The sequence below is a fragment of the Phodopus roborovskii genome, unplaced genomic scaffold, assembly GCF_943737965.1.
Source record: "Phodopus roborovskii unplaced genomic scaffold, PHOROB, whole genome shotgun sequence".
Classification (NCBI taxonomy): domain Eukaryota; kingdom Metazoa; phylum Chordata; class Mammalia; order Rodentia; family Cricetidae; genus Phodopus; species Phodopus roborovskii.
In genome coordinates this window covers 44,321,378-44,346,665 of record NW_026126433.1, presented here as the reverse complement: position 1 = coordinate 44,346,665, position 25,288 = coordinate 44,321,378, and the positions used below count along the sequence as shown (strand labels likewise).

The following is a 25,288-nucleotide window of genomic DNA, read 5'->3' as shown; positions in this document are numbered from 1 at the left end:
ATTTTCTACATTTTCCCAAAGCATTCTAATAAGGGGGAACTGTTCACTGAGAAGTCAAAGGGCAAAGTGGCTCTGAGGGGTGGGTGAAAACTTCAATGTTATAAAGCAGATCAGCTTTACATGACAAATTATTCTTCTCCAATTAAGAAAAATTTACATTTATCTAATTTTTTTTAAAATTCTACAAAGAGGCAATAAAGCATAAAAGACTCAGAAATACTCTTCTAACTCATGCTACCCTCAGTTGAAAGGAGAAGATTTACATTCAGTTATATCATCTGGCTTCATCAAATAACAGAAATGTACTGATGCTCTAGGTTATAGGCTAGGAACATGTATATCTGTTCTTTTAGTTAGGTACATCAGAAATCTTTAAGTAGATCAGTTGTGTTGTTGCAGAAATTGACACTCAAAGATTTAATTAAACTGAGGCCTATATCAGTGATGTGATAGTCCATAGTCAAAAAAAAATTTGCAAGTTGACATCCAAATAGATCTACAACTGTGGTTTCTTGACTTTAGATAACCTCTATCTAAAATACTGCCAGGTTGCTTCTGTATGGTTTCTCCTGTGCTTTTTAAAATTCAAGCAGTGTCTTCAGCTACTGAACAAACTTTACTCACTTTATTTGCTTCGAGTTGGGATTCCAGAGTTCCTGTTTCCTTGAGCAATGATCTAATTAAGAATCAAAAGCAAACATTCTTTGTTATAACAGAAATCCATATTTCACAGTCCCATTAGCTGAAAGCCTCTGTGGTTCATTGTTTCTCTTTCAAGTTATGTAGACTCCATAAAATAAAGTTTCATGAAGCCAAATTTTAATAAACAGTCATTCTTTCTGTCAATCATTCTACATAGATGAAAAGGAAATTAAAACCAGCCCTAGCTCCCCTGTATCTAGAAGATGGTGTCATAAGGCTTTCTTAGTTCTACACTCTAATGTAGTCCCTATGGTTACCAATATAATGGATGTTGCAGTTACAAATTGGAAAAATGACGTGCAGTATGTGCATATAATCTATATTGCTTATGATACCTAATACAAATTAAATAGTTGCTAGGTACTTCAAAGAGAATGATAACAAAAAATAATGTTTATATATTCAGTAGAAATACAGTATTTTTAGTCCATAGTTGGTTGAACATATAGATATAGTTCTCATTGGATATGAAGGTTTTATTCTATGCATTTAATATATGTGAGAGAGGTACCACCTACTGTGAGTTAGAAGGAAACGAGTTTTATTTCTTTCTCCACATCTTTAATTAGGAACTACCAGATTATGATGAGATAGGATACCTCAGCCCCAAAGTTTCCCTAACCAGTTATTCCAGGGCAATTAAGAACACAAAGATAATTATGGAAAATACTGACCCATCCAGAAAATAAGCCCTGTACATGATGGACCGGAACAGGAATCATGAGAGAAAAAAAGGAAAACATATGTTAGCACAAATAATGAATCCATTTTCTTCCCATTGATGAAACATTTCAAGTCTATTTTGGTCACAAAATAGGAATCCATACATCCCCATGGTGCTTCCAAAGCCTCTGGTACTCTGGGAAACTCAGAGACTTCGTAAAGTTCCTTCCTTTGGGACAAGGGGCACTCATAGAAGTCAGTATGCTAATTTTTCAGCACATACTATGGGGTAACATAAAGGAAACAAGGCCAGGGACAAAGGACACTACATTAATCATATGGCCTCAGCCAGTTGTACGTTCTTAGTTAAAATCCAATTTTTTTATTTTTGTTTAGCATAGAAGCATTAATTATGGATTATGTAGCCAACACTAAACCTCAAAATATCGCATTAGTGACCTACCTAATGGGCATAATCTTCATACATTGGCCATTTATTCTAACATATTACACTTTTTTATGAATCCTCTTTTCCAGGTCATTTACTCAGAAGATGAAATATACATTATCTTCACATACATCTTGCATACAGTAAATGAAATTAGGCTCTATTATACTACTTCATTCTCATTATGGCTTTAGTTGGCAGGTAACATAATGGCTTTGTATTAGGTGCTCACAGTAGGTTCTGTTTTTGGTCATGTCAATAAATACATATGTGACCTTGAGAAAAACAATTTATCCACTTGAACTTTCCACACTTGAAAGCAGAGGTAATAAGATACACTCTGCACTTTTCAAGGTTGCTCTGACAGTTAAGAACGATAATGGCTCTTGAAGTACGTTATAAAGTGCAATGTGGCATGCAGTCACAGAACTATTGTTTTGAAGTGTGAGTATACACAATAGGAGGGGAAGTATGAGTATCAAGAGGAAAATAAAAAGGGTGGGTGAGAATAATGTACATAACATGGAATTGTGGATGTAGTTAAATACAAATATAAAGCAGAGTCAAAATACGGTGATGGGGACAGAGTATATAATACCTCCTTCAGCTACTTATATCACCCCTATGTAAAGCAAAGGGGTCTTAGTTTGAAGAAAGCACATCATACCTGGTCTCCTGGATCCACTGAAGGAAGGCACTGGCACTCTGCTCAAACTCCTGGCACATTTCAAAGTTCTTGATCTGCCTAGCTTCTTCTTTCTTTAACTCCTGCTCCCTTTCCTACAAAGCAACAAAGAGCAGTGCTGATTCACAAGGAAACACTTCGTTTATCATAAAAGAACCATTTTGTAGGTATAGGTGAACATCTCTATTCCAAAGCTAACCTCTCTTCCACAGGTACACGTAGACATCAATATATGTCTGTCTGTCTGTCTATCTATCTAATCATCTATTTATACATCATCTATCTATGACTCATCTTCTTTTGCTTCCTTCATTTTTCAATTTCCCACAAACCACATGACAACAAACCACAAGAGATTCCTACTGTGACACAGAGATACAAGTTTTCCAATTTTCCTTAGATAGTTTTGGTTCTTGACTTCTGTCACAGCCTAATTAATGACAGCATTCCCTTTTTTCCCCTAACACCTCCAACTTTCACATGGGTTCACTGGTCATGCTTCCTATACCACATGTTGGGTTGCCCTGCCCCAAACTCCCAAGATACCTTGATGATGTCAGGCAGATGTTTCCAGATCCTGCCCAGCACCTCTACTGTTAACCAGGTATAAGGACTGCATGGCTCATTTAAGGCTTTAATCTGCTGGTCTAGCTCCAATAAATGGTTGAAGTCTTCTTGAGCCCCAGCTAGAGAGGCTAAGAAAGCCTCATGTTCCTTCTGCAGTTGCCTGATCTCATTCAGGGAGACACAGTGCACAGGCTCTGACAAGTCCTCTTCAGCATTCTCACACCAGTTGTTGAAGGCTGAAGCCTTGTGTGCAAACTCCATGAATAGCTCCTCAGCCTGCAAAGAAAAGATACCCTCATTGCTTCTGATAACTTTCCATAGGAGAATAGAATATTCAGAACAAAAATAGTATCTTCAAATATTTGCAGAGCAGCAATCTGAACTGTTGAGACTAAAATTAGCAGGGATGCTGTGATTTGGTGGGATGAATGTAAGGTAGAGGAACTGTCATGTTTTAGCCTTTTCTCATTGTCTGCAATTCCTCAAGCTCCTCACCATCTACAGATGAAAATTGTGACTGGCCCACAATGTTATTTCATCTCCATTATAATAAGAGTGGCAATGGGTTTTCAATCACATTGTTTTTTATTCAAAATTCTGTACTGCAGTCCTACCCGGCACAGGAAACACTCAGAAACAAGTGTTAAATGAGTATCTAAGAAAATGACTGATGTAAACTCTGTTCTGTCTTTTGCTTACTCCCTTTCTTTCCTTTAGCTTTTGTAGATAGCATAACATTATAATTCTTTGACTACATCAAGTCATTTTCCTACCTTCCTTTCTAAACCTTGTTGTAATCTCATTTGATGCCTATATGAAGCTTTCAAAGTCATGGATTAAACCCATCTTCTACACATTGACCTCTACCCTGTGCATGAACTGCATGCTCCTACATTGCTGTGCAGAGCTACCCACATGTTCAAAGTACTCTGAACTTACACAACTGGGAGACAGAAAATCATAGCAGTTCCAAACAATAAGAGATAAGGAATTATTCAACATCAAAAATGCACCAGATTTTTTAACTCAACTGATTGAATTGTCCACATGATTTGTTTGAGTAATTATGAAAATAAAGTTTCTCTCTTCTAATTTAAAACAGAAGAAACTTCATCTAGAGAGGATGACTATCCTATACTAATTTCAGTAATTCATGTGCTAAAATAAATCAACACAAAGAAAACAAACAAGATGGACACACAATCTACAGACCACTTCATGTAACATTAAAAGTGTTATGGATTGATTGAATACTTATAATAAAAATTTAAAATAAATGATTTGCCATTTAAGATTAAGGGAAACAGAACAAGAAAGTCAAGTAACTTTCTATGGTGAATGTATATATGCACAGAAAACTGCCAATATAATTGCTTAATAATTTTTTACTTGAGATTTATTTCTGCTGTGTCTATATCCTTTAATAGAGTATAAATTAGGAGCCAAGACACTATGTGTTTCTTTAATTCAATGCCTTACATTATTGTCTCTAGTTGTTCTCTAGTCTAGAAACAGTAACAACATTGACCATTCTGAATCAGTTTTTGTGTGGTGCTAAAGTTCAAACCCAGGGCCTTGTGCATTCTAGGCTAGTGTCCTACTACTGACTTACACACTGGGACACACTACCAGTCTTTAGTTTCTTCTACAGAATCTTGTTATGAAGTCCAGTCTGGCCTAGAAGTCTTGATCCTTTTGCTTCTGCCTGAGTCAGAAATCTGGGATTTTCAGCATGCAAACCACATTTAGATTGACTTCTTTTTGTTCTTGATATGTTTTATGATCGTCATGTAATATGTCTCAGAAGCTACCATTGGAAAGAATACTTTAGTCAAATATAAAATTTCTTAATCCATTGAAAACAAAACAAAAGACCTTCTATCTGTTCTAAGAAAATGAATTTCTTTTCTCTCAATGAGAATGCTTTGTTGATCTTTTTCTCTGTCCTGAAATGTCTGTAAAGTTTTCTAATTGAGTTTCTAGTTACTGTGTCTGAATTCTCTGACGAATAGTGAGATAATTGAGGCCTGATGGTACTCTTTGCGTTACTCTGTTTTTTCCCCCTTCCTTTCTTTCTTACCTTCTGTAGAGGAAGCTGCTTCTCTTGCAGCTTCTGCCTGTGAGCTGCAGAGGCCTCCAGGAGTTGTTCCCAGAGCCTCAGCAAGGCTGTATGCCGCTCCTCAATGGCTTTGCTTTGGCTGTGCTCAGCAGCCACCAGCTGGTCCTTCAGGGCAGTGATTTCAGAAAGTCGTTCTTGCTCAAAGCTCCGAAGACTGGCATCCAGTGTGTCCTTAGATGAGTGAAAGAGAAGCAATGAACAGGCAGAGTGAAGCATCTGAAGGACCACTCATGTCTGTGCCCAAGCAGACTCTTACTTATGATGGTTAATGACAATTGCTAACATGACAGGGTATGTTTAAAAAAATGGTTAGAATGTTGCCTGAGGAGAATAAAACGTAATTTAGAGATTTGAATAAACATCTGAGCTTGGAATTATGGTTAAGTACTAGTGCATGTATATTTTACAGATCATATATTAAGGGAAAATTGCCAGGGGGATGGAACACGATATGATATTTCAAATATTTACAATTACAATGAAATCCTTCTTATAGCACACATACTTTCTAAGAATTTCTTACATTTTTATGCTTTAATTAAAGGCAGTGCACTGTTAGGGGCCTTGGATACAACAAACTTACAAAAGCTCTGTACATGCTGGTTATAGAAATTAAATTTTTGCAGAAATGTTAATATCAAAGTCACAAATGTCAGGAATGTTAAGTCATCTTTAACAAAGTGACTTGCATCAGAATGGTACTATCTTCCTCCTCCTCTTCCTCTTCTTGTCCATCTCTTTTTTAATACAAATTCCCACTATGTAGCACTCATTGGCCTAGAGATCACTATATAGATCAGGCTGGCGTTGAAGTCATAGAGATGTGCCTTCATCTGCCTGCCACTGACTGTTTCTGCCGCTGCCTCTGCTGAGTGCTGGGATCAAAACCCAGCACATTATACTAATTCCCTTTTTGAGGACCATTAAAAAATTGATTTTACCTATTTCATTATTTATATGTGTGGTGTTTTATCTGCATGTATGCCTATGGGAGACCTGAAGAAGACATTAGGTCTTTTTCAACTGGAATTTCAGACAGTTGTTACTGTCATGTGGGTGCTTGCAATCAAACCCTGGTAGTCTGGAAGGATAGTCAGTACTCTTACCCACTGAGACATCTCTCCAGACAACTTTAAAGTGATCAAAACATTTATTGTTTGAATGGAATCAGAATGCAACTGAAGTAGCTACAGTGCCTGAAAGGAAGACTATTGCAGTAACAAATATTCACTGCACACTTCCCTCCTAAGAACAACCTGAGCAGGGCAAGACATTCATAGGATAGCATTGGCAATCACATGCAGTTCAAAAGACAGAAATAGCTGCTCTGGGGAACTGGGGCATCCAGTTTTGCAGAAGCTATGCAAAGTCACTATTCTCTTGTATTTTAATTTCAAGGCAATTTAGATTCCAAATATGAGCAGGTAGTGTCCTAGGAGTCAAGCAGAAATAGCACAAAGAGCTTCAGATGCTAGGCATGATTCCTTATGGTGTCAGAGAGTTGACTTCAGGACCTACAAAGCACAGGCTCTACTGACAATACTTAGGAAAAAGCAAATGAGGGGTGCACGACCTCACATACAGTATATATTTTGTAGTTTCTTAATTCATGACCAAAATGTAGAGGCTTTGCTGGAGCATGTGGTAAAGCTTCAAATGAAATTCATGATTTAATTACCTTAAATGTAAACAGATTCAGCTTTTCAACAAAAATCAACAAATTACAAAGTAGCATGGTATACAAATGTATAATATTTGTAAGACACCCATGTGAAATGCTTCACCCACTTTGCAATGACGATACTGTGGGTTCTTTAGGAGACCAAACAAGAGGTCCTTAGGTCACTTGAACAAATGTCCTTAGGAGAGATTCTTCTTTTCCACTTCCTTTATGGCCTCATCTTTCCTCCCATGCACTTCTCAGTTGTCAGTGACCTTGTCATTTCTTAACTGTTTGAACTAACAGCATTATGCTATGAATGAAATACTCTTTTAAAAACAAGCTACCTGTGCACTTATTGGAAGGTCAAAGTTCTGTTTTCTGTCTGTGTGTTTATATGTGTGTGTCTGTGTACATGCAGAGAGGCTAGAGGATGGCATCAGGTGTCTTCCTCATTTCTCTACATCTTCTCTTTTGAGACAGTATTTGCTTGTTGAATGCAGATGCATAAATTCCCAAGATCTTTCCTCTGCCTCCTAGAGCTGGTGCTGGATCTGAACTCAGGTCCTCATGTTTGTGTAGTAAGCACTTTACCATTGAGACATCACCTCAGCTCTACGATTCATAATAACAAAATGGACCAATTACAAGGATTGGTAAGGGTGCACAAGTACAAGTAGAGAAAAATTGAAAATTGAAGATGACAAAAACAAAACAGGTAATAGCATGGAAGGGGCCTGGAGGCGAGGAGACAGACAGACAGACAGACAGACTGTCTCTGTCACACGCACAAACACACGCACGCACACAGAGTATACATTATTGGAAAATTAGATTATAAAATTGGCTGGTCCCATTTGACATGGCATCCTTCACTCACATGCTTTGCTAGGAGCCTGAGGAAGGCAGTGAGGTCTGCTCCGTTGATCTTGGTCTTTAGACTTGCTTCCTTTTCACCTAGAAAACAAGAGAAGTCAGGAGGGAATATTTGATGATTATTTGTAGTAATCAGTGAGAAAGCTTCCTGATTCTCAGAACAGGTAACTCTGTGGAATATACAAGCAGTGGGAAGAGTGGATGGTTTTCTGTCCTTAGTCAGAATAAAACTGACTGAGACTACTAAGTGCAAAAGAAACATTGAATCATGGAATGAAGGAAAGTTGAAGACTGAACATGAATTACATACAACACACACTATAGTGTGTTTCCTATGATATTTTGTGGAGGATTTTCCTTTCTGAATATTATAATGAATTTGTCAGTCACTAGCAACTGCTTTCTGTGGGTTTATAACATTTAATTCCCTAACAGTGTGTGTGTGTGTGTGTGTGTGTGTGTGTGTGTGTGTAATTGTGTGTAGAAGGAATAAAAATGATTATTTCACCTCACTTCCAGAGGTGAAGGAAAATCCAGAGTTTGTTCTTCAACTATTACTCTTCAAATTAAGGACCACAGCCCCGTCATCTCATACCTATCCATGACTCCACGACATCAGCCTTCCAGTTAAACTGCTGGAAAGCATACTCATCGTCCAGTTGTGACTTCCAAGCAGCTATTGCTTTTGCCAGAGAAGTTGTCTTTTCATGCAGAACTTGGATCTTGGTGGAAATCTTATCTTTGTTTTGAGTTTCTTCCTGTGATGCCCAGGTTGAGAGGAGTTAGGCAGACATGCTGAGGAGCTAGAAACATGATTTCTTGGCACCAGGTAAAAGCTAATTCTCACCTCTAGCGCCAGCCCTTGGATAGAGGTGTGTCTGGACCCAATTCGAGCAGCCCCTCCCCACACCCTCCCCCGGGAACTCCCTGGGTTGGCCCAGGATCCCCAAGCTCCTGTGTCCTGTCCCCATCAAGAGCGCTCTTGGAGCTCTGATACACCCCCACCCATCAACAGCGTGAGCCTCCCCACCCCACCTGTGCCCTACCCTGCCCACTGTCCCACCGCTCTGGTTGAGCACTGGGACAGAGGGTGGATCCAACAGTCCACACAGCTTCAAGGGAACTTCTGAGAGCAGCTCTGAACACAGGAGACCTGCCTATCCATGCAGGACCACCCGTAATTTCCACCTGCTTGGTCTCTGACCCCCACCACCTGTCCTTTACTGGAGTTCCAGGCCCCTCCCAGAGATCCGCCTATCTCTCCAGGACCACTCTGAGTTCCTGCTGGCAGGATCCTTGTCCCCCATAGCAGGGCCTCTGCTAAAGAAGCCTCAGCTGGAGAGTGCCAGGCCCAGGCTAGATTTGCCTATAGGCACAAGGAACACCCAGAGTCCTGGACTTGGTATCTTTGACCCCTATCGCCAGTCTTCTACTGGAGCCTGATCGCTGACCCCCATCCCCTGGAACCTGCCTGTGGAGAGACCTCCTAGAGAGCTTGGACCACCCAGAGCAACAGAAATTGAACCTCTGACCCACATAAGCGCACCATGGAAGTACCATAGATAGAGGGAGAGGCGCCACCAACACCTACTGGAAGAAGCTATGGGAAGACGGCCATACAAGAAAACACCTAACAACAGAAAGACAAGCATGACACCACCAGAATCTAGGGACTCTACACCAACTAGGATGGAACACAACAACAAAGCAGATGAAGCAGAAGGGAACGACTTAAAAATTACCATCATAAAAATGATAGAGGCCCTCAAAGAAGATATGACAAAGTCCCTTAAAGAAATGGAAGAAAAAAACAAACAAAGAAGTGGAAGAAATGAACAAATTTCTTAAGGAAAGTAAAGAAAGTACAGAAAGCCAAGAAAAAACAATTAAGCAGGTGAAGGAAATGGTTCAAGACTTCAAAACTGAAATAGAGAAAATAAAGGCAACACAAACCGAAGGAATGCTGGAAATAGAAAAATTGGGCAAAAGATCCGGAACTACAGACACAAGCATAACCAACAGAATCCAAGAGATGGAAGAGAGAATCATAGGCGCAGAGGATAAAATAGAGGAAATCAACCAAAGAAAATCACAAATCCAACAAATCCTTAACACAAAACATCCAGGAAATGTGGGATTCTGTGAAAAGGCCAAACCTAAGAATAATAGGCATAGAGCAAGGTGAGGAAGCCCAGCTCAAAGGTGCCAAAACATATTCAACAAAATCATCGAAGAAAACTTTTCCAATATGAAGAAGGACATGCACATGGAAGTACAAGAAGCATACCAAATCCCAAATAGGCTGGACCAAAGAAAAAAGACCCCTCGACATATAATAATCAAAACACCTAGCATACAGAATAAAGGAAGAATATAAAGAGCAGCGACTGAAAAGGGACAGGTAACATATAAAGGCAGACCTATCAAAATTACACCTGACTTCTCCATGGAAATCCTCAAGGCCAGAAGGTCCTGGATAGATGTTCTACAAGTACTAAGAGACCACAGATGCCAGACCAGGCTACTATACCCAGCAAAACTCTCAATCACTATAGATGGAGAAAACAAGATATTTAATGACAAAACCAGATTTTCCCAATACGTATGTACAAGTCCAGCCCTACAGAAAGAATTGGAAGGAAAACTCCAACCCAAGGAAGTTAACTATGCCCATAAAGACATAGGCAACAGATAATCTAACTACACCAGAAACCAGGGGTAAAGCAGGACAAATATATTCACAATACCAGTGAGGACACAACATAGGAGACCGCTTCCTGAACATAAATCCAGGAGCACAGCCTCTGAGAGCAACAATTAATAAATGGGACCTCTTCAAACATAGAAGCTTCTATAAGGCAAAGGACACAGTGGACAAGACCCTAAGGCAGCCCACAGACTTGGAAAATATTTTCACCAATCCTATATCCAACAAAGGGCTGATTTCCAAAATATACAGAGAACTCAAGAAACTAGTTAACAAAACACCAAACAACCCTATTAAAAATTGGGTATAGAACTGAAGAAAGAATTCTCAATAGAGGAAACCAAAAAGGCTGAAAGACACTTAAGAAAGTGCTCCACATCCTTAGCTATCAGGGAAATACAAATCAAAACAATTTTGAGATACCATCTTACTCCTGCCAGAATGGCTAAAATTAGAAATACCAATGACAACTTATGCTGGAGAGGATGTGGAGAAAGGGGAACACTCCTCCACTGCTGGTGAGAGTGCAAACTTGTATAGCCATTTTGGAGATCAGAATGGTGGTTCCTCAGAAAAATGGGAATTAATTTAACAGAAGACCTGGCAATCCCCCTCTTAGGCATATACCCAAATGATCCACATCCACACAACAAAGATATGTGTTTAACTATGTTTATAGCAGCATTATTTGTAATAGCAAGAACCTGGAAGCAACCTAGATTCCCCTCAATTGAGGAGTGCATAAAGAATATGTGGCACATCTACACAATGGAATACTATTCAGCAGGAAAAAAAATGGAATCTTGAAATTCGCAGGTAAGTGGATGCCACTTGAAGGAATCATCCTGAATGAGGTAACCCAGTCACAAAAAGAGGAACATGGTATGTACTAGCTCATATATGCATTTTAGACCTAGATCAAAGGATCACCAGCCTATAATTCACACCACCAGAGGAACTAGGATACAAAGTGTATTCTAAGAGATTCATATAAAGTCCCTCACAGAAAGGGGAAGGGACAAGTCCCCCAGAGCACAACGGAAGGGGGGGAACAGTGACTGGAGAGAGAATTAGGAGAAAGAGAGGGGGAGTAGAGGAAAACACGTGCGACTAGGAAGATTGAGTTGAGTCAGGGTAGGAATAGATGACAGGAGAGAGAGAGAGAGAGAGAGAGAGAGAGAGAGAGAGAGAGAGAGAGAGAGAGAGAGAACATAAAAGAGGGAGCCAATATTGGTTTGAAGATAAAACTGAACCTAAAGAAATGTCTAGAGACCTACAAGACTGCCGCCAACTAACAATTTGAGCTACCGTGGAAAGGCTACCATAAATGCCCTTCCCAGATAATGAGATCAACAACTAACTTATCCATGGAGCCCTCATCTAATACCTGTTGGAAACAGAAGCCAACACCCATACCTAAACACTGAGTCGAACTAGAATCCAGATGCAGAGGGAGAGGACAAGACCAGGTTGCAGAAACACATAGAGACAACTGACCTGAACAAAGAGGAGCTAATGGGCCCCCAGACTGATACCTGGGAATCCAGCATGGCCTGTCTCAGCCCCCTCTGAATATGGGTCTCAGCCAGAAGTACTGAGCAGTCTAAGGGACCTCAGACAGTGGAACCAGTATGTATCCCTGGTGCACAAAAGGACCTTGCGAACACATCCCTCTTGGCGGAATAGTGCCTTAACATAGAGGCAGGAGAGAAGTCCTAGTACCTGACAGATCTACATGACCCCACCTGGATGGCATTGCCCTACATGTGGAATTGGGGTGGGGGGGATGGGAGGGGAGGAGGTCAGGGTGCATGTGAAGGGGCAGAGAGGGTAAAAGGGTGGGAGAGAGGGAGGGAGGGAGGGAAGGAGAGGAAACTGGGATCGACATGTAAAATAATAAATTAAAAAAAAAGAAAAAGCTGGACCTTATGGAGGCATTTTCTCAATTTAGATCCCCCACCCCACCAAAAAGCTAATTCTCTTATCCTAAACACCTAAACACCTAACTAATATACTGTAGGTCTGTTGTAATTTTTCTATTCCTCACATGTGTTCAACAATGATATTCAATTCTATCATCTGGATGGTCATAGCATATTTGTTTATTCAAATGTGATTTATTTATGAAGTCTGGAAGATACAGGGTCATCTCTGTTTAGAGGTCAATGATGCTTTGTAAAGATGATGCAAGCAAAACAAAGATTCACAAATTATTAGGACGTTCTTGTATGATCCTCTTTTCAAGAGGCCTAGAAGACAATGAATTTAAGGCTCTTAAGGTGTGCTATAGATGTACTGCTTAGTTTTATGTCTCGTTGACACAAGCTAGAGTCATTTGGGAAGAGGTGATTTGACTTGAGAAAATACCACAACCAGATTGTCCTGTAGATAAGTCTGTAGGGGCATTTGATTGTTTGATGATTGATGTGGGAGGGCCCAGGTCATTGTGGGCTGTGCCACTCTTAGGCAGGTTGTCATGTGTGTTATAAGAAGAGAAGCTCAGAAAGTCAAGGGGAGCAAGCCAGGCCTCTATTTCAGTTTCTGCCTCCAGTTCCTGGCCTGCTTGAGTTACTCCCTGGAATTCCCTCAGTGATGGGTTATTAACTAGAAGTATACAATGAAATAAACTCTTCCTCCTCAAGTTGCTTTCGGTCAAACCCTACCTAATATAATGACTAATATAACAGTCAAAACTAGTTTTAAGATTTATGGAGATTGGCAAAAAAGGCCAACAATGTATTTTTTATGGAAATATGAAAGGAGAACATTTAAGGACTTAGAAAAATAATTTTCAGAAAACACCAGTTGAGTAAATAATGCATTGCTGGGGAAAACAACAAAACTCTGCTTTCAAGAGGTTAATACATTTCTGTGTTATGAGCTAAGCATGGTTGAACATGTCTTCAAATCTAGCACTTGGGAAGCAGAGGCAGAGCCAGGCAGAGCTTTGTGGGTTTGAGGCCAACCTGGTCTACACACTCAAGTTCTAAGCCATGCAAGAGCTACACAGTGACATGTCATTTAAAAAAAAAATTCTATTTTATTACTTTCTACAGGTAATTTCATCACTGTTCTTGTTTCTGAATTTGGACCAACCACTTTAAGAAAAGGCCACAAACTGAGAACTCACCTTACTAAGAATATCTTCTCCTTGTGCACACACATTTTGTACCCGGGCCTCATGCACAGCAAAGTCATTCTCCAAAGCTTCATGCTTCTTTAGCAAACTCTGCATGAAGAAATCAGAAAGCCCATAATGTTCAAGAATGATCAGTCACAATCCATGTGCAAGTCTACATGCAAGTCTATAGTATGTTATTCAACAGAGCTGGCCCAGCCCAATTAATAAACTAAATGAGGCTGCACTTCCTCTGAAACAGCTTTATCAAGTTCAAACAGGGTAATCTCACTGGAAAGAGTGACAGGAATCCAGGGCTACTGTTTCTCACTCCCCACATAGCTCTAAGAATTGTTTTCTTTTCTTTTTATTTTGGAATCAAATGATTCGTGTGAAATATGAGGATTTCTCAATGCTTAGATTCATGCAATTCTACAAATACTACATCTTTGGGAAAATATTGAGTATTAAGAACATCTTGAACTAAGAACTCCTCCTAAAGGCAGGAGTTAAGGAGAACACAATGTCATCAAATTGCATCCAAAACCTCCTTTATTAAAAACTGATTTCTGGGAACCATGTGATGGAAAGGGAAGTGAGGATGGAGCCTGGGCACTGCATCCATCTTCTTATGAAATTTCCTCAATAGTATTTATGCTAGCCCTCACCACCTCTATTGCCATTGCTGCCACTGTCTACCTCTTGTCATTTGGGCATTTTATTAATACTTATTTTTCTTATATAGCATAGTAACTCAAGCTAATTAAACAAGCAGAATGCCTGTACATTTTCTAAATCCTAATTTGAAAATAAATTTCAACATATTAGGTGCTTATGGATCAGAATAGATACTTATTCCTTTTCAAATAATATAAGGTACACTGTAGTTTTTATATCACTACTGAAAAAAAATTTAATGGAGATTTGAAAGGAAATTCATGTTGCAAGACTGAATAGTTATCCTTGAATTGAGTGTGTATATCATGTATACTACTTTAAATAAAGTCCCTTCACCATTTTCACATTCTATTTCCAAATAATATGTCTAGAAACTAAAATGTAAATGGGAAAAAACTAATGCCACATAAAGAGGGAAGATCTCCAAAACTGTCAACAATTAGATGAAAATAAAATGTACACCATCGAATAGATGGATGGATACCTGGGAATGTGAACCTACCAGGAGTAAGTCATTAAGAAATACAGTGTCTGATCAGTAGTCAGAAATCAGAAAATTTCAGCACAGCAAATCCTGGGACCAGATGGCTTCACTGACTAATTCAATCAAACAAATAAATAATGCCAACCATTTCTAAACTGCTGAAAAATTGATGAAAAGAGGACAATTTCCAAAATCTTTTATGAGGAAAGCCTTATGGCTATCAGAGTCAGATGAAGACATCATAATAAAAGGATGTTACAGGCTAATGTTCCTGAAGAATGACAGAGGCTTTTTCTGTGTTGAAATTTTCTAATTTCTGATGACTGATCAGACTTTGGGTTTCTTAATGACTTACTCCTGGTAGTTTTACATTTCCAGGAATCTATTTGATTTTGTGTATGTTTTTGATGAACTGAGAGGTAGAATCCTCAACAGAATGCTTGCAAACTGAACATGCTAGGGAATTAGAGGCTTTTACAGGAGGATGAGTGGAATTTACTCCTTAGAAGCCAATATAGAACATACACAGATTAACAAATGGGATACATTACATTGAGAGAAGAAAGGAAAAATCACATCAGATCTCAGTCAATTCCAAAAGAGCACTTGAAAAAAATTCAACAATTTTTCCAGCTTAAAAATTCTTGACAAAATTGAAACAGTATTATTACCTCAACACAAAAAATCCCACATATGAAAAAAATCACACAGCTAATATTTTTCCAAATAGTTATTTCAAAATTAAAAAAAAACTCTGTCCCTTTAAGATAAGGAACAAGATAAAAATATGCACTTGTGATACTTTTATCCATCATAATTATGGGAATATTATCCAATACAATTAATTGGAAAAAAGGAATAAGATGTTCGAAATAGGAAGGGAATAAGTAAAAAAGTCTGCTTGAAAATCAAAGGATATAATAGGTTTAAAAGTCTATATTTTGTAGAAACTTTGAAACAAATAAATCCTGATATGTGGTATCTTTCTTTATACTGTGAATGTGTTGCTCTCATTGGTTGATAACTAAAGCTGCTTTGGCTTATGGCAAGACAGGATAGAGCCAGGTAGAATATTCAAGGAGAGACATAGAAGAAGAGTGGAGTCAGGCAGTTGCTGAGGAAGCAAGACATGTAGAAAATGAGGTAAGACATGCCATGCAGCAATACTTAGATTAATAGAAATGTGTTATGTAAGAGCTTAGTTAATAATAAGCCTGAGTCATTGACCAAACATTATAATTAATATTAAGCCTATGAATGGTTATTCAGGAACTGGCAGGCAGGAGAGAAACATCTGCTTACAAAATCTAATAGAAAAAATTTCAGAAAGAAGGCAACTTAAAACATCACATTTTTATATATTAATAATGAACTATATGAAAAACTAAAAACTGTTTCTTATATTAATCTCATAGAAAACAAATTCTTGATCAAAAATTTAACCAACAGACTTGCAAAGATATACATTAAAATTTAGATAATACTGATGTAAGAAATTACAAACATGGCAAGTAAATAAATAAACTTCCCATTTTTCATGGATTAGTAGAATGAAAATTGTTAAATCTGACTATCATATGAAGAGATCTACAGATGCAGCATAATCCTTATAATAATTCTTAGGACAGGTTTTATAAAAGTAACAAAATCAAATATATTCAGGTGGAACTGGTAAATACTACCAATAGCCAACCCAAGCATGACAAGGAGAATAAAACTGGAGATCTTGTGTCATGATTTCAAAAATATGTCCAAAACTGTAGCAATGAAAACAATATGATACAGCCATGAAGAAAGACATAAGTGCATAGAACAGAAATAAAACAATATATAAGTAGTTACCTGGTCTGTAATAGTCTCAAAAATATACCACGGGGAAAGAGTAGTCTCTTTAACAAATGTTACTTGAAATCCTGTATCTAACCTTACATAAGAAATAGATAAGCTCATTATCTTAAATAATATTTTAAAAAATCAAGTCAAATATATTAAAGACTTACATATAATAATGAAAAGTATCTCCCCTATACCCAAGAGAACACACACAGAGAGAAAATTTCAAGACACTTCTTGCTTTGGCAATCATTGTATGTGTTTTACAACAAAAGCATAGATACAGGAGCCACAAACAGAGAAGTAGGATTGCATCAAGCTCCAAAGCTCTGCACAGCCAGGGAAACTGCTTTAACTCACTACTGAAATAAGGAAGTAGAGAAATGACAGGAACATTGAAAAGGAATGCTCAATGGTTTTATTTAAAAATAGAGAGAAGGTTAAAAGAGTTAAGAATATCAGTTTGAGGGCTGGAGAGATGGGTCAGCCATTAAAGCTAGACTCACAAACCAAACCAGCAAGAAGAACAGTTTGAGGTGGAGAGAATTTGTAACAGTTATAGAAGAGAAATTGAGAGGGGGAACTTTGTGAAGACCATCTTGAAAATGTTACTATCTATCTATCTATCTATCTATCCATCCATCCATCCATCCATCCATCTATCTATCTATCTATCTATCTATCTATCTACCTATCTATCTATCTATCTATACATATATATATATGTATATATATATATAGTAACCTTTGTAACCTTGTAAAGATTCATACCTGTGAGGCAAGGTCTTTTACCATGTTGTCTTCCATGCACACAACTTACTGGCTAAGCTCTAAATTCTGCTTTCATTCCCATTTGGCTCCATGACTTAGATAACTCAGATCTTGCTTTCTCATATTTAAAATTAACAGAAGCATCCGCATTTCTCTAACCTAGGACACAGGCTCTAATTTTACAGGTGAAAATAACCATATTCTCAAGGAAGGAGCTAAATGAAACATATGACACAATTGACCCATTCTGCCTTTTCTTTACCTGAGTAGCAGCCAGTGTGTCTCCAGAATCCCCCCGGCTGACCATAGCATCCTTTTCACTCAGCCAGGCTTCCTCTTCCTCTGCATTCTCCATGAATTGCAGATATTGAAGAGACTCTTCCAACTGTGCCCCTCTGTAACAATATGGTTAGCCCAACAGGAGTAGAAAGGTGTACAATGGGGTGGCATAATCCCACCCCAGAAAACCACTGGTTCTCAAGACAGCCACAGTTTAACTGGGTAATAACACAATCTACATGACTATTGGCCAGTGGTGCTGATCCCCTGTGACACAGAAGAGACTAGTGCCCTCAGACTTTATTTTACAATAGTATTGAAACTTTGATGAATGAAGATAATATCACTCAAACAAAAGTCTCATGGTCAGAAACACTCCATAGTGATGCAGAGGCTCCCTGTGTTGAGCACTATCTTTTCTCTCATCTGATGAAAGTACTGCAAATCCAGAAAAGAAACTTGCTTTTGAAAATATTTATTTTTAATTTATATGTATGTGTGTTTGCCTGAGTGCTAATTCTGGACTAGTGGTCCAAGGTACTGTAAGAAAGCAGGCTGAAATAACTATGGGAAGCAAGCTACTAATCAACATCTCTACAGGCCTCTGCATCAGCTCCTTCCTCGAGGTTTCTGCATTGTTTGAGTTCCTGCCTCTACTTCTCTTAGTGATGGAATGTGATGTGGAACTGTAAGCCAAAATAAACTCTTTCCCCTCCAAGTATCTTTGCTTTATGACAACAGAAGAAATAGTAAATAAGACAGTATGAATGTCACTATGCATATGCTGGTGGCAGTGGAGACCAGTAGATACCACTGGATCCCCTGGAAATGGAGTTACAGATGGTTGTTAAGCACCCAATTATGGATTCTGGGAACTGAACTTAGGTTGTCTGTAAGAGCATCAAGTGTCCTTAACTGCTGAGCAACCTCTCCAACTCTGGCAAATTTCTCTTCTTCCCCAGAAACAACTGTGTGCCCATAGCCACCAGAGGACAGGTTCATGAAAAGCTTAGTTCTTCTGTGGTAATTAATAAAGTAGATTAGGGTCTGTAGAGCATGTTGAGTTGAAACATAAGCAACCTTCAAACACCAGTCGAATTCTCCAGACACAGGAACCTTATTAAGATTTCTACTGTCCAACTCACCTGGTCTTGGCCAACTCTTTGAGCTTTTCCCAATGTTGAACAAACTGAGCTAGCCGCTCCTGGATCTCTTCTTTTCCTACAGCAGCCTTGTCTTTCAGGCTCTCTGCTGTATCCAGCACATTCTGAAAAACATTCCACATTATATTTTTCCATAATCTACTCTCAGTCAGTCATAATTCATGACAAGAGATTTGGTCTTTCCCAATGTCAGATTTTCTAAGTGCTCCTGGGACTTGTGGTGGTCCTGGGATACTGGTAATATGAAGAAAGCTACAGAAATATCTTCCATGCTAAGCTTTTCCAAATATTTTGACAAACATCCCAGAAACCCAGTAGACTTCTCCCTTTGTTCTGCCTATGGGTTATTCACAGACCCTGGGACTCTGCTGCCAGTTCGGAACCAGAGTTATCTTTTCCAAGCATTTCAACCCTCATGCCATATGTCAGTGACTGTTCATCAGTGTCAAAATTAATCATTCTAGGAAAGATCTTGGCATCCTGTCTGGAACTTCCTATTCAGAGGACACAAAGTCTGCACAAGAGAATTCCCATGAACTGAATGAGGAATGGCTGCATCTGAACACTGCTTTGCACTTTATTGTATCAATTTATCTAGATATGATGTGAAGAAGTACTTTTGGGTGATTTCTCTCTCTCTCTCTCTCTCTCTCTCTCTCTCTCTCTCTCTCTCTTTCTTCCTTGTTTTTTCAAGACAGAATTTCTCTGTGTAGCTTTGAGGCCTGGTATTTGCTCTGTAGACCAAGCTGATCTGGAACTCACAGAGATCCACTGCTTTGTGTCCCGAGTGCTGGGATTAAAAGCATGTGTCACCACCGCCCAGCTACTTCTGTCTCTTTAGGTCTGGCATTCCATTCCTACCTGGACAGCAGGTTCATGTGCTACCAGCTCTCCCTCTAGGCGTTTGTGTTTTTTCAGTAAGTTCTGAACACTCTGAAGGTCCCTCCCATAGTCTTGGGAGCTCACTCGTAACAACTTCTCCCTGAGACCCAGAAACAAAATGGAACAAAAAAATGGGTTAGATATATCTGAGATCAACTCAGAGCAATAGCTTTCTAAGTGTCTGTGTGGTAAAAGTTGGTAGATTCTGATGAACTTTGGGACTGTGGTGGCTAATTTGATGTCAATGTGACACAAACTAGAGTCACTGGGAAGAGGAAATCTCAGTTGAGAAAATGTTCCCACAGTGCTGGTCCATGGGCAAGTCTTTGGAGAATTTTCTTGATTGCTGATGGATGTAGAAAGTTACAGTTCTCTGTGTGCTATAAGGAACAAGCAACACACCTCCTTGGTCTCTACCATCAGCTCCTGTTACCAGGTTTGTGACCTGTTTGAATTCCTGCCCTGCTTTCCTTCAGTGAAGGACTGTGCTGTTCAACCAAGTTGAAATTAACCTTTTCCTATCCAAGTTGTTTTAGGTCAGGGTGTTTAACAAAGTAATAGAAATCCTTATTGATCCAGGAATCAACACCAAAACAATAAGCAGTGGAAGAGAATTTCAGAAAACTTGATTTATATCAACAAAAATTAACATAACATAACATTGTCCATTGGTATGTTAGAATATATATTAATGTTCCCTTTTTTAAATTATGAAAATATATTATTTTTATTATTTTTTATGTTACATCAATAATAATATCTGGGAATATAGCTTAGCCTTGCTCGTACCAAGTCTTGAGTTTGATCTTTATCATTACAAACTATTTGAAATGTTTAAACACCAAAAGGTTGTAGTATTTTTATGACTACTTTTAAAAGGTGTGAATTGATACCTTATAAACCATGCTTCCATCTAATATGTTTGTTACTTATAAAAATCTGTAGATTGGCTGTGAGAAATACAAGGAACAAAGTAACCATGGAGCAGGCAAAAATATGGACTTGTTAAGAATTTCTCAGCCATAGTTAAAAGAATGGGATCAGCAATAAGACTATGACAGATAAGGTGACTACTTAGTGTCACGTATTATATAATAAGTATAGAAAGAATGGCTGGGGACTGGAGATGTGACTCAGTAGTTAAGGGCACTTGCTGCTCTTGCAGAGGACTTGTTCCTAACTCCCACATGAGGAGGCTCAACAACCAACCACCTGTAACTCTAGCTCTAGGGGCCTATGTTCTCTTCTGGTCTCTATAGGCATGTTCATTTAAGTATACACATACACAGATCTATTCATGTGCATATAAATAAAAAACAAATAAATCTTAAAAGGAAATAAAAAGGCAATGTTGTGGTCTTCTGCATAAACTGCAAAGGTTCAGCTATCCGTGCCATATAATCCAATGCAATATTTAAAATGAATGTTTATGGTGCCTGAATTTTATTCCCACGATGTGGGTTAACTGGGCTTCCTTTTCCCCTCTGCACTGGATTTCATGCCTGCATCCACTGAAGGTGAAAAGTGAAACCAATGTTAACTTGCAGTTGAGGCAGAGGTTTAAAAGAATTATCAACATAAAAATCAATTACATAGTAACGTCAGAGTAAATTGAACCCTTTTGGTGCTTTATCCAGGGAGGTGGTAATACATACTCAATCCAGGCTTCCTCATCATCCAGGTCCTGGAAGAACTGGAATAAGGCATAGGTCTCTTTCAGTTTCTCATGGTGTGCAGCTGCCAAACTTTGGACATTTTTGAAGCGCTCATTGACACCATTCATTTTCTCCTCTATCTGCTCAATGTTGAAAGTCCCACTGGAGATCAGCTCCTTGGCCAGATTATTCAGATCTTTGAGAGGGTCCTAGAGAATCCAGCACACTTAGTGAATGGAGGAATATGGCATTATATAAATCCTAGACTTCAGTCAACAGTGGTTCTACTTCCTTGACTTGGTTCAATAAAGGGTTTTGAAGACACTGACTTTGATATACATTGTTAAGAGTTTCACACGAATGTAGAGGTGCATCAGCAATATAGATACCATGGTTATTTTATTCCAGATTACATTTATTTTTAGTTAACCTATCCCTCCTCTTATATTCTCTCCTGCTCTCACCAACTGGAATAATAGCTTTTCCCACTCAAAACTGTCTTCAGTGTTGCACTTGACAGTTACTAATCAACTGATCATAATATTCAACAGTACCCTCCTTTGCAGTACTCTTGGGCTGACCACACAACACGTCCATGGCCTTTTACGCTTGTGTTCATTTTAGTGCAGCCCAATACTTATGTAATGAGAAATATTACAAAGTTCTGAGACACCAAAACAAGGAAACTTTTGGCTTTTTGACCTTATAATGTGTATATTTATTACTAAGGAAAACATATAATTATATGGTATGCAATTAATCATTAATCCTGTTAGAATTTTATTACTGGTCCAGGTTAGGCTACAATTGGAATCCTCCACAGAACTTACATATGTACTTACTTACGTGTTTCAGACTTACTGCATTCTCTCATTTGGTTTTATTTCTTTACTTTCTTTTATAATGCTAACTTCTATTTTCTTTCAAAGACCAGCTCAAATTTTGTAGTTTCAGAAAGTAATAAGTTTATGCATCAGTAAAATGATAATAAGATAACTTTCAGGATCCATTTCCCAGAGACTTAGAGCCTATGCTTTGGCTACTTCAGTGGTATTGGATAATGACTGTCACAGTGGTTCTGCATCCCTTGGATTTGACAGGGTGAAAATGGCTGCTGGTCAGTGACCTAAAGGCTGCAGTCTTGAGTACTCTACTAAGATAGGAGGTCAGGAATATTTCCACCTTGTCCAGAGGAGTGAGATTCCACTACTTCTTACCTCTCGAGCCAACATCTCTGCTTCTAACAGCTGATGCTTCTTAAGTAGGTTTCCTGCCGAGGTTAAGTCCCTGGCCTGATCTTTCATGGCCAACAAGCCTTCTGCCTGGGAACAGAAAAAGGGAAGGACAGATTCTAGGTGAAAACTGAATTTAAGGAAAGGAAGATTCAGCATTTACATTCCCAGATATTTACCATGAACGGTCAAGGAAATACATACATACATACATACATACATACATACATGGTGTGTATTAAGTTCTAATGTTCACATCATTCCCAGGTACAGTTACCTCTGAAAGCCAGAACTCAAAGTCCCGGATGCTTGTGTTGAACCTTTGCTGGCGACTGGCCTCATTGAGTTTCTGCCCTTTGTCAGTTGTTCTCTCTAGGAGATAATCCCATTTTTCCTTTAGCTTGTCCAGTTGCTCCTAGTTCCAAGAAAGTGAGAACTCATTATAGTCTTTGGATTCCTGTGCCCTGTAAGACCTTGAAGGGATAATGTGGGGAGGGTCTTGCTATAAGTGAAATGGTGATACTTGTATGTCATCTATTTCAAACTAGTTATGCTGTCTTTGGGAAACAGCAGGAGTTAGGTGAAACAAAAAGCTTGAAAACTAAGATGCTGAGCTTTGTTCACTGGCTGGTGTTTGAATGCCAAAAGGTTCTTGGAAGAAAAGAAAAAACACCAAACAGGTGTGGTTAAGCTAGAAGCCTTGTTGGAATTCCAGGAAGTGTGGTGGTATTTCTATTTCTACCCAGGAAATACTGAAAGAGTGGAGGACTTCTCATCACATGCCTCTGGAGACCAAACTTCTCTAAGCATAAACTTTACCTTCATGGTTTCTTCATTACCATCACATACTCTCCGCTCAATCAGGGAGTTCCCAAGATTGATGACCCCATCCACCTGCTCTGCACGACCATTGACTTCATTTTCAAAGGCCTGATGTTTCAGATATTTCCTCTGAAGGCAAAGGAAAAAAAACTATATCAGTTGATCATCTAGACAACCATCAAGAGAGAAGCATGATTGGATCAATGGGACAAAACAACCACTGTGTCCCCACGAACAACAGCAAAACTTAACCAACCAAGCACCATAGGAAGTGTTCAGTATTAGGGTGACCATTCAACCAACAATAAGAGTGGTGAAACTTTTCAAGATTTCTATTTTGAACTTGCCTGAATGTTAGTGGGGTCTTTGTAAGATTCATCACAGGCTGTGGGCAGCATCTCATTGATCCATTCCTCTATATCCTCATAGTCACGATAGAACTGTTTCAGGTCAGCATAGTTCCCAAGCTTTCCCAGTTCAGCAAGCAGCTGTTCTTTGAGACCTTTCCATCTAAATGATGAGGTCAGATCATTTTCTACTCAGTGCTACTTTGCTCTTATGCTACATATATAACATTTTCCACCTTCCAGGCTGACCCTTGGCCTTTCATAGAGTCTCACTTTCTCAGACATACAACCTATGAAGTATCTTCCACACTGTTCATTCTATAAGTCTAGAACAAGAGGTCTCCTAAGAAATGCATATCAAAAGTGAAAGAATTTAATGGTATCTCTTTATCCTGATGCTGATGCAGACATAGGGGACTTTGCAGGCCTGACCTGTCAAGCACACGTTGAAGACGAGCAGTAATCTCTTCCTTGGCATAGTGGTCATCGTCTATGAGTCTTGTGGCAACATGCTCTAGGTCAGCAATCTTCCCTTCCTGGAAAAAAAGTAAATAAAAATACACAGATGCCTGGTGATTAGATCTTTGATATAATTCCAAGTTCCACCCTAAAGATAAACAGTGTGTGTGTGTGTGGTTTCAGATGACAGTACCAGCATCAAAAAGTAAATTCCTGGCACACAGAGAAACATCTCCATGCTGGGATAATACTAACTTTCCTATAGAACAAACATGACTATTGTAAAGATGAATCCTGCATAGTGTATGATACTAAAATAGAGAGTAACACGAAGTCACATTTAGTCTTAAAAACTATCTTATAATAACAGAGGCCTTATTGCGAGAAAGCCAAATGCCCATATGTAATATGTCAACCTCCCCTTCTTGCTCCATCATTGCGTGTAAGAAGCAAAGGTGACTTAGGGATTAATAGCCAATGGCTTCTTAAAGTAATGCCATCTGCCCACGTAGGATACACCCATTTTATATTTTGATTAGTTTATCAAGTATCAGATTTTCATGTGACTGTTGTATACATACTTAGTTTTGGTTGACCCTCATCCCCATTTCTTTCTCTTCTCCATATCCCCGTGCCTTCTCCAGATCCTTAAGGCTTTCCACCCCCAGTATTCCTGTTTCACTTTCACACAACATGTGATCTGCATGTGCTTAAGGAATCCTCTCCCTCTCTGATAAACATAGACACCTTTCTACTTTTCTGGCTCTACACATGTTCACCACCACACAAATGCACATGTACAAAAGTTAGAAGCCAGGGTCCTCCTGTGAGAAAGGACATCTGTGTTTGTCTTAGGGCTGATGGGGCTCTATGCCTCCCTGAGGATTTGTATACAGTTGTGTGGGTGATGGAGAGGTATCTGCTACTGTAGTGCAGTCACTGGGAAGAACTTTTCTTCCTGTAAACAAACTTACACCATGATCCAGTCAGCAAACTTACGAAAGTCATAGGCCATTGTAAAAGAAAAGAAAAAAAGGTATGGAAGTAGAATTAATCATGGCTAGTAGAGAGGAAGAGGATGATGAGTGCAGGAGTGGGTGGAGAACAAAGACAGGTAACAAAACACTATGTATATACA

The 25,288-nt window shown here is 38.9% G+C and overlaps 1 protein-coding gene across 1 annotated transcript in view; it reads right to left on the bottom strand.

Annotated features, from left to right (window-relative positions):
• Positions 1-25,288, bottom strand: part of Spta1 (spectrin alpha, erythrocytic 1) — a 66,885-nt gene that overhangs the window by 4,597 nt on the left and 37,000 nt on the right. Inside the window, exons 31-47 of the mRNA XM_051186364.1 lie at positions 24,124-24,227; positions 23,692-23,854; positions 23,342-23,473; positions 22,800-22,937; positions 22,508-22,612; positions 21,291-21,499; positions 19,615-19,735; positions 18,736-18,857; positions 17,574-17,706; positions 13,558-13,656; positions 8,316-8,478; positions 7,725-7,801; positions 5,146-5,355; positions 3,045-3,341; positions 2,481-2,593; positions 1,377-1,394; positions 625-676 (exon numbers count right to left, since the gene is read on the bottom strand). Of these exons, the coding sequence (XP_051042321.1) occupies positions 625-676; positions 1,377-1,394; positions 2,481-2,593; positions 3,045-3,341; positions 5,146-5,355; positions 7,725-7,801; positions 8,316-8,478; positions 13,558-13,656; positions 17,574-17,706; positions 18,736-18,857; positions 19,615-19,735; positions 21,291-21,499; positions 22,508-22,612; positions 22,800-22,937; positions 23,342-23,473; positions 23,692-23,854; positions 24,124-24,227 (2,256 nt within the window). The remainder of the gene's footprint in view (positions 1-624; positions 677-1,376; positions 1,395-2,480; positions 2,594-3,044; positions 3,342-5,145; positions 5,356-7,724; positions 7,802-8,315; positions 8,479-13,557; positions 13,657-17,573; positions 17,707-18,735; positions 18,858-19,614; positions 19,736-21,290; positions 21,500-22,507; positions 22,613-22,799; positions 22,938-23,341; positions 23,474-23,691; positions 23,855-24,123; positions 24,228-25,288) is intronic.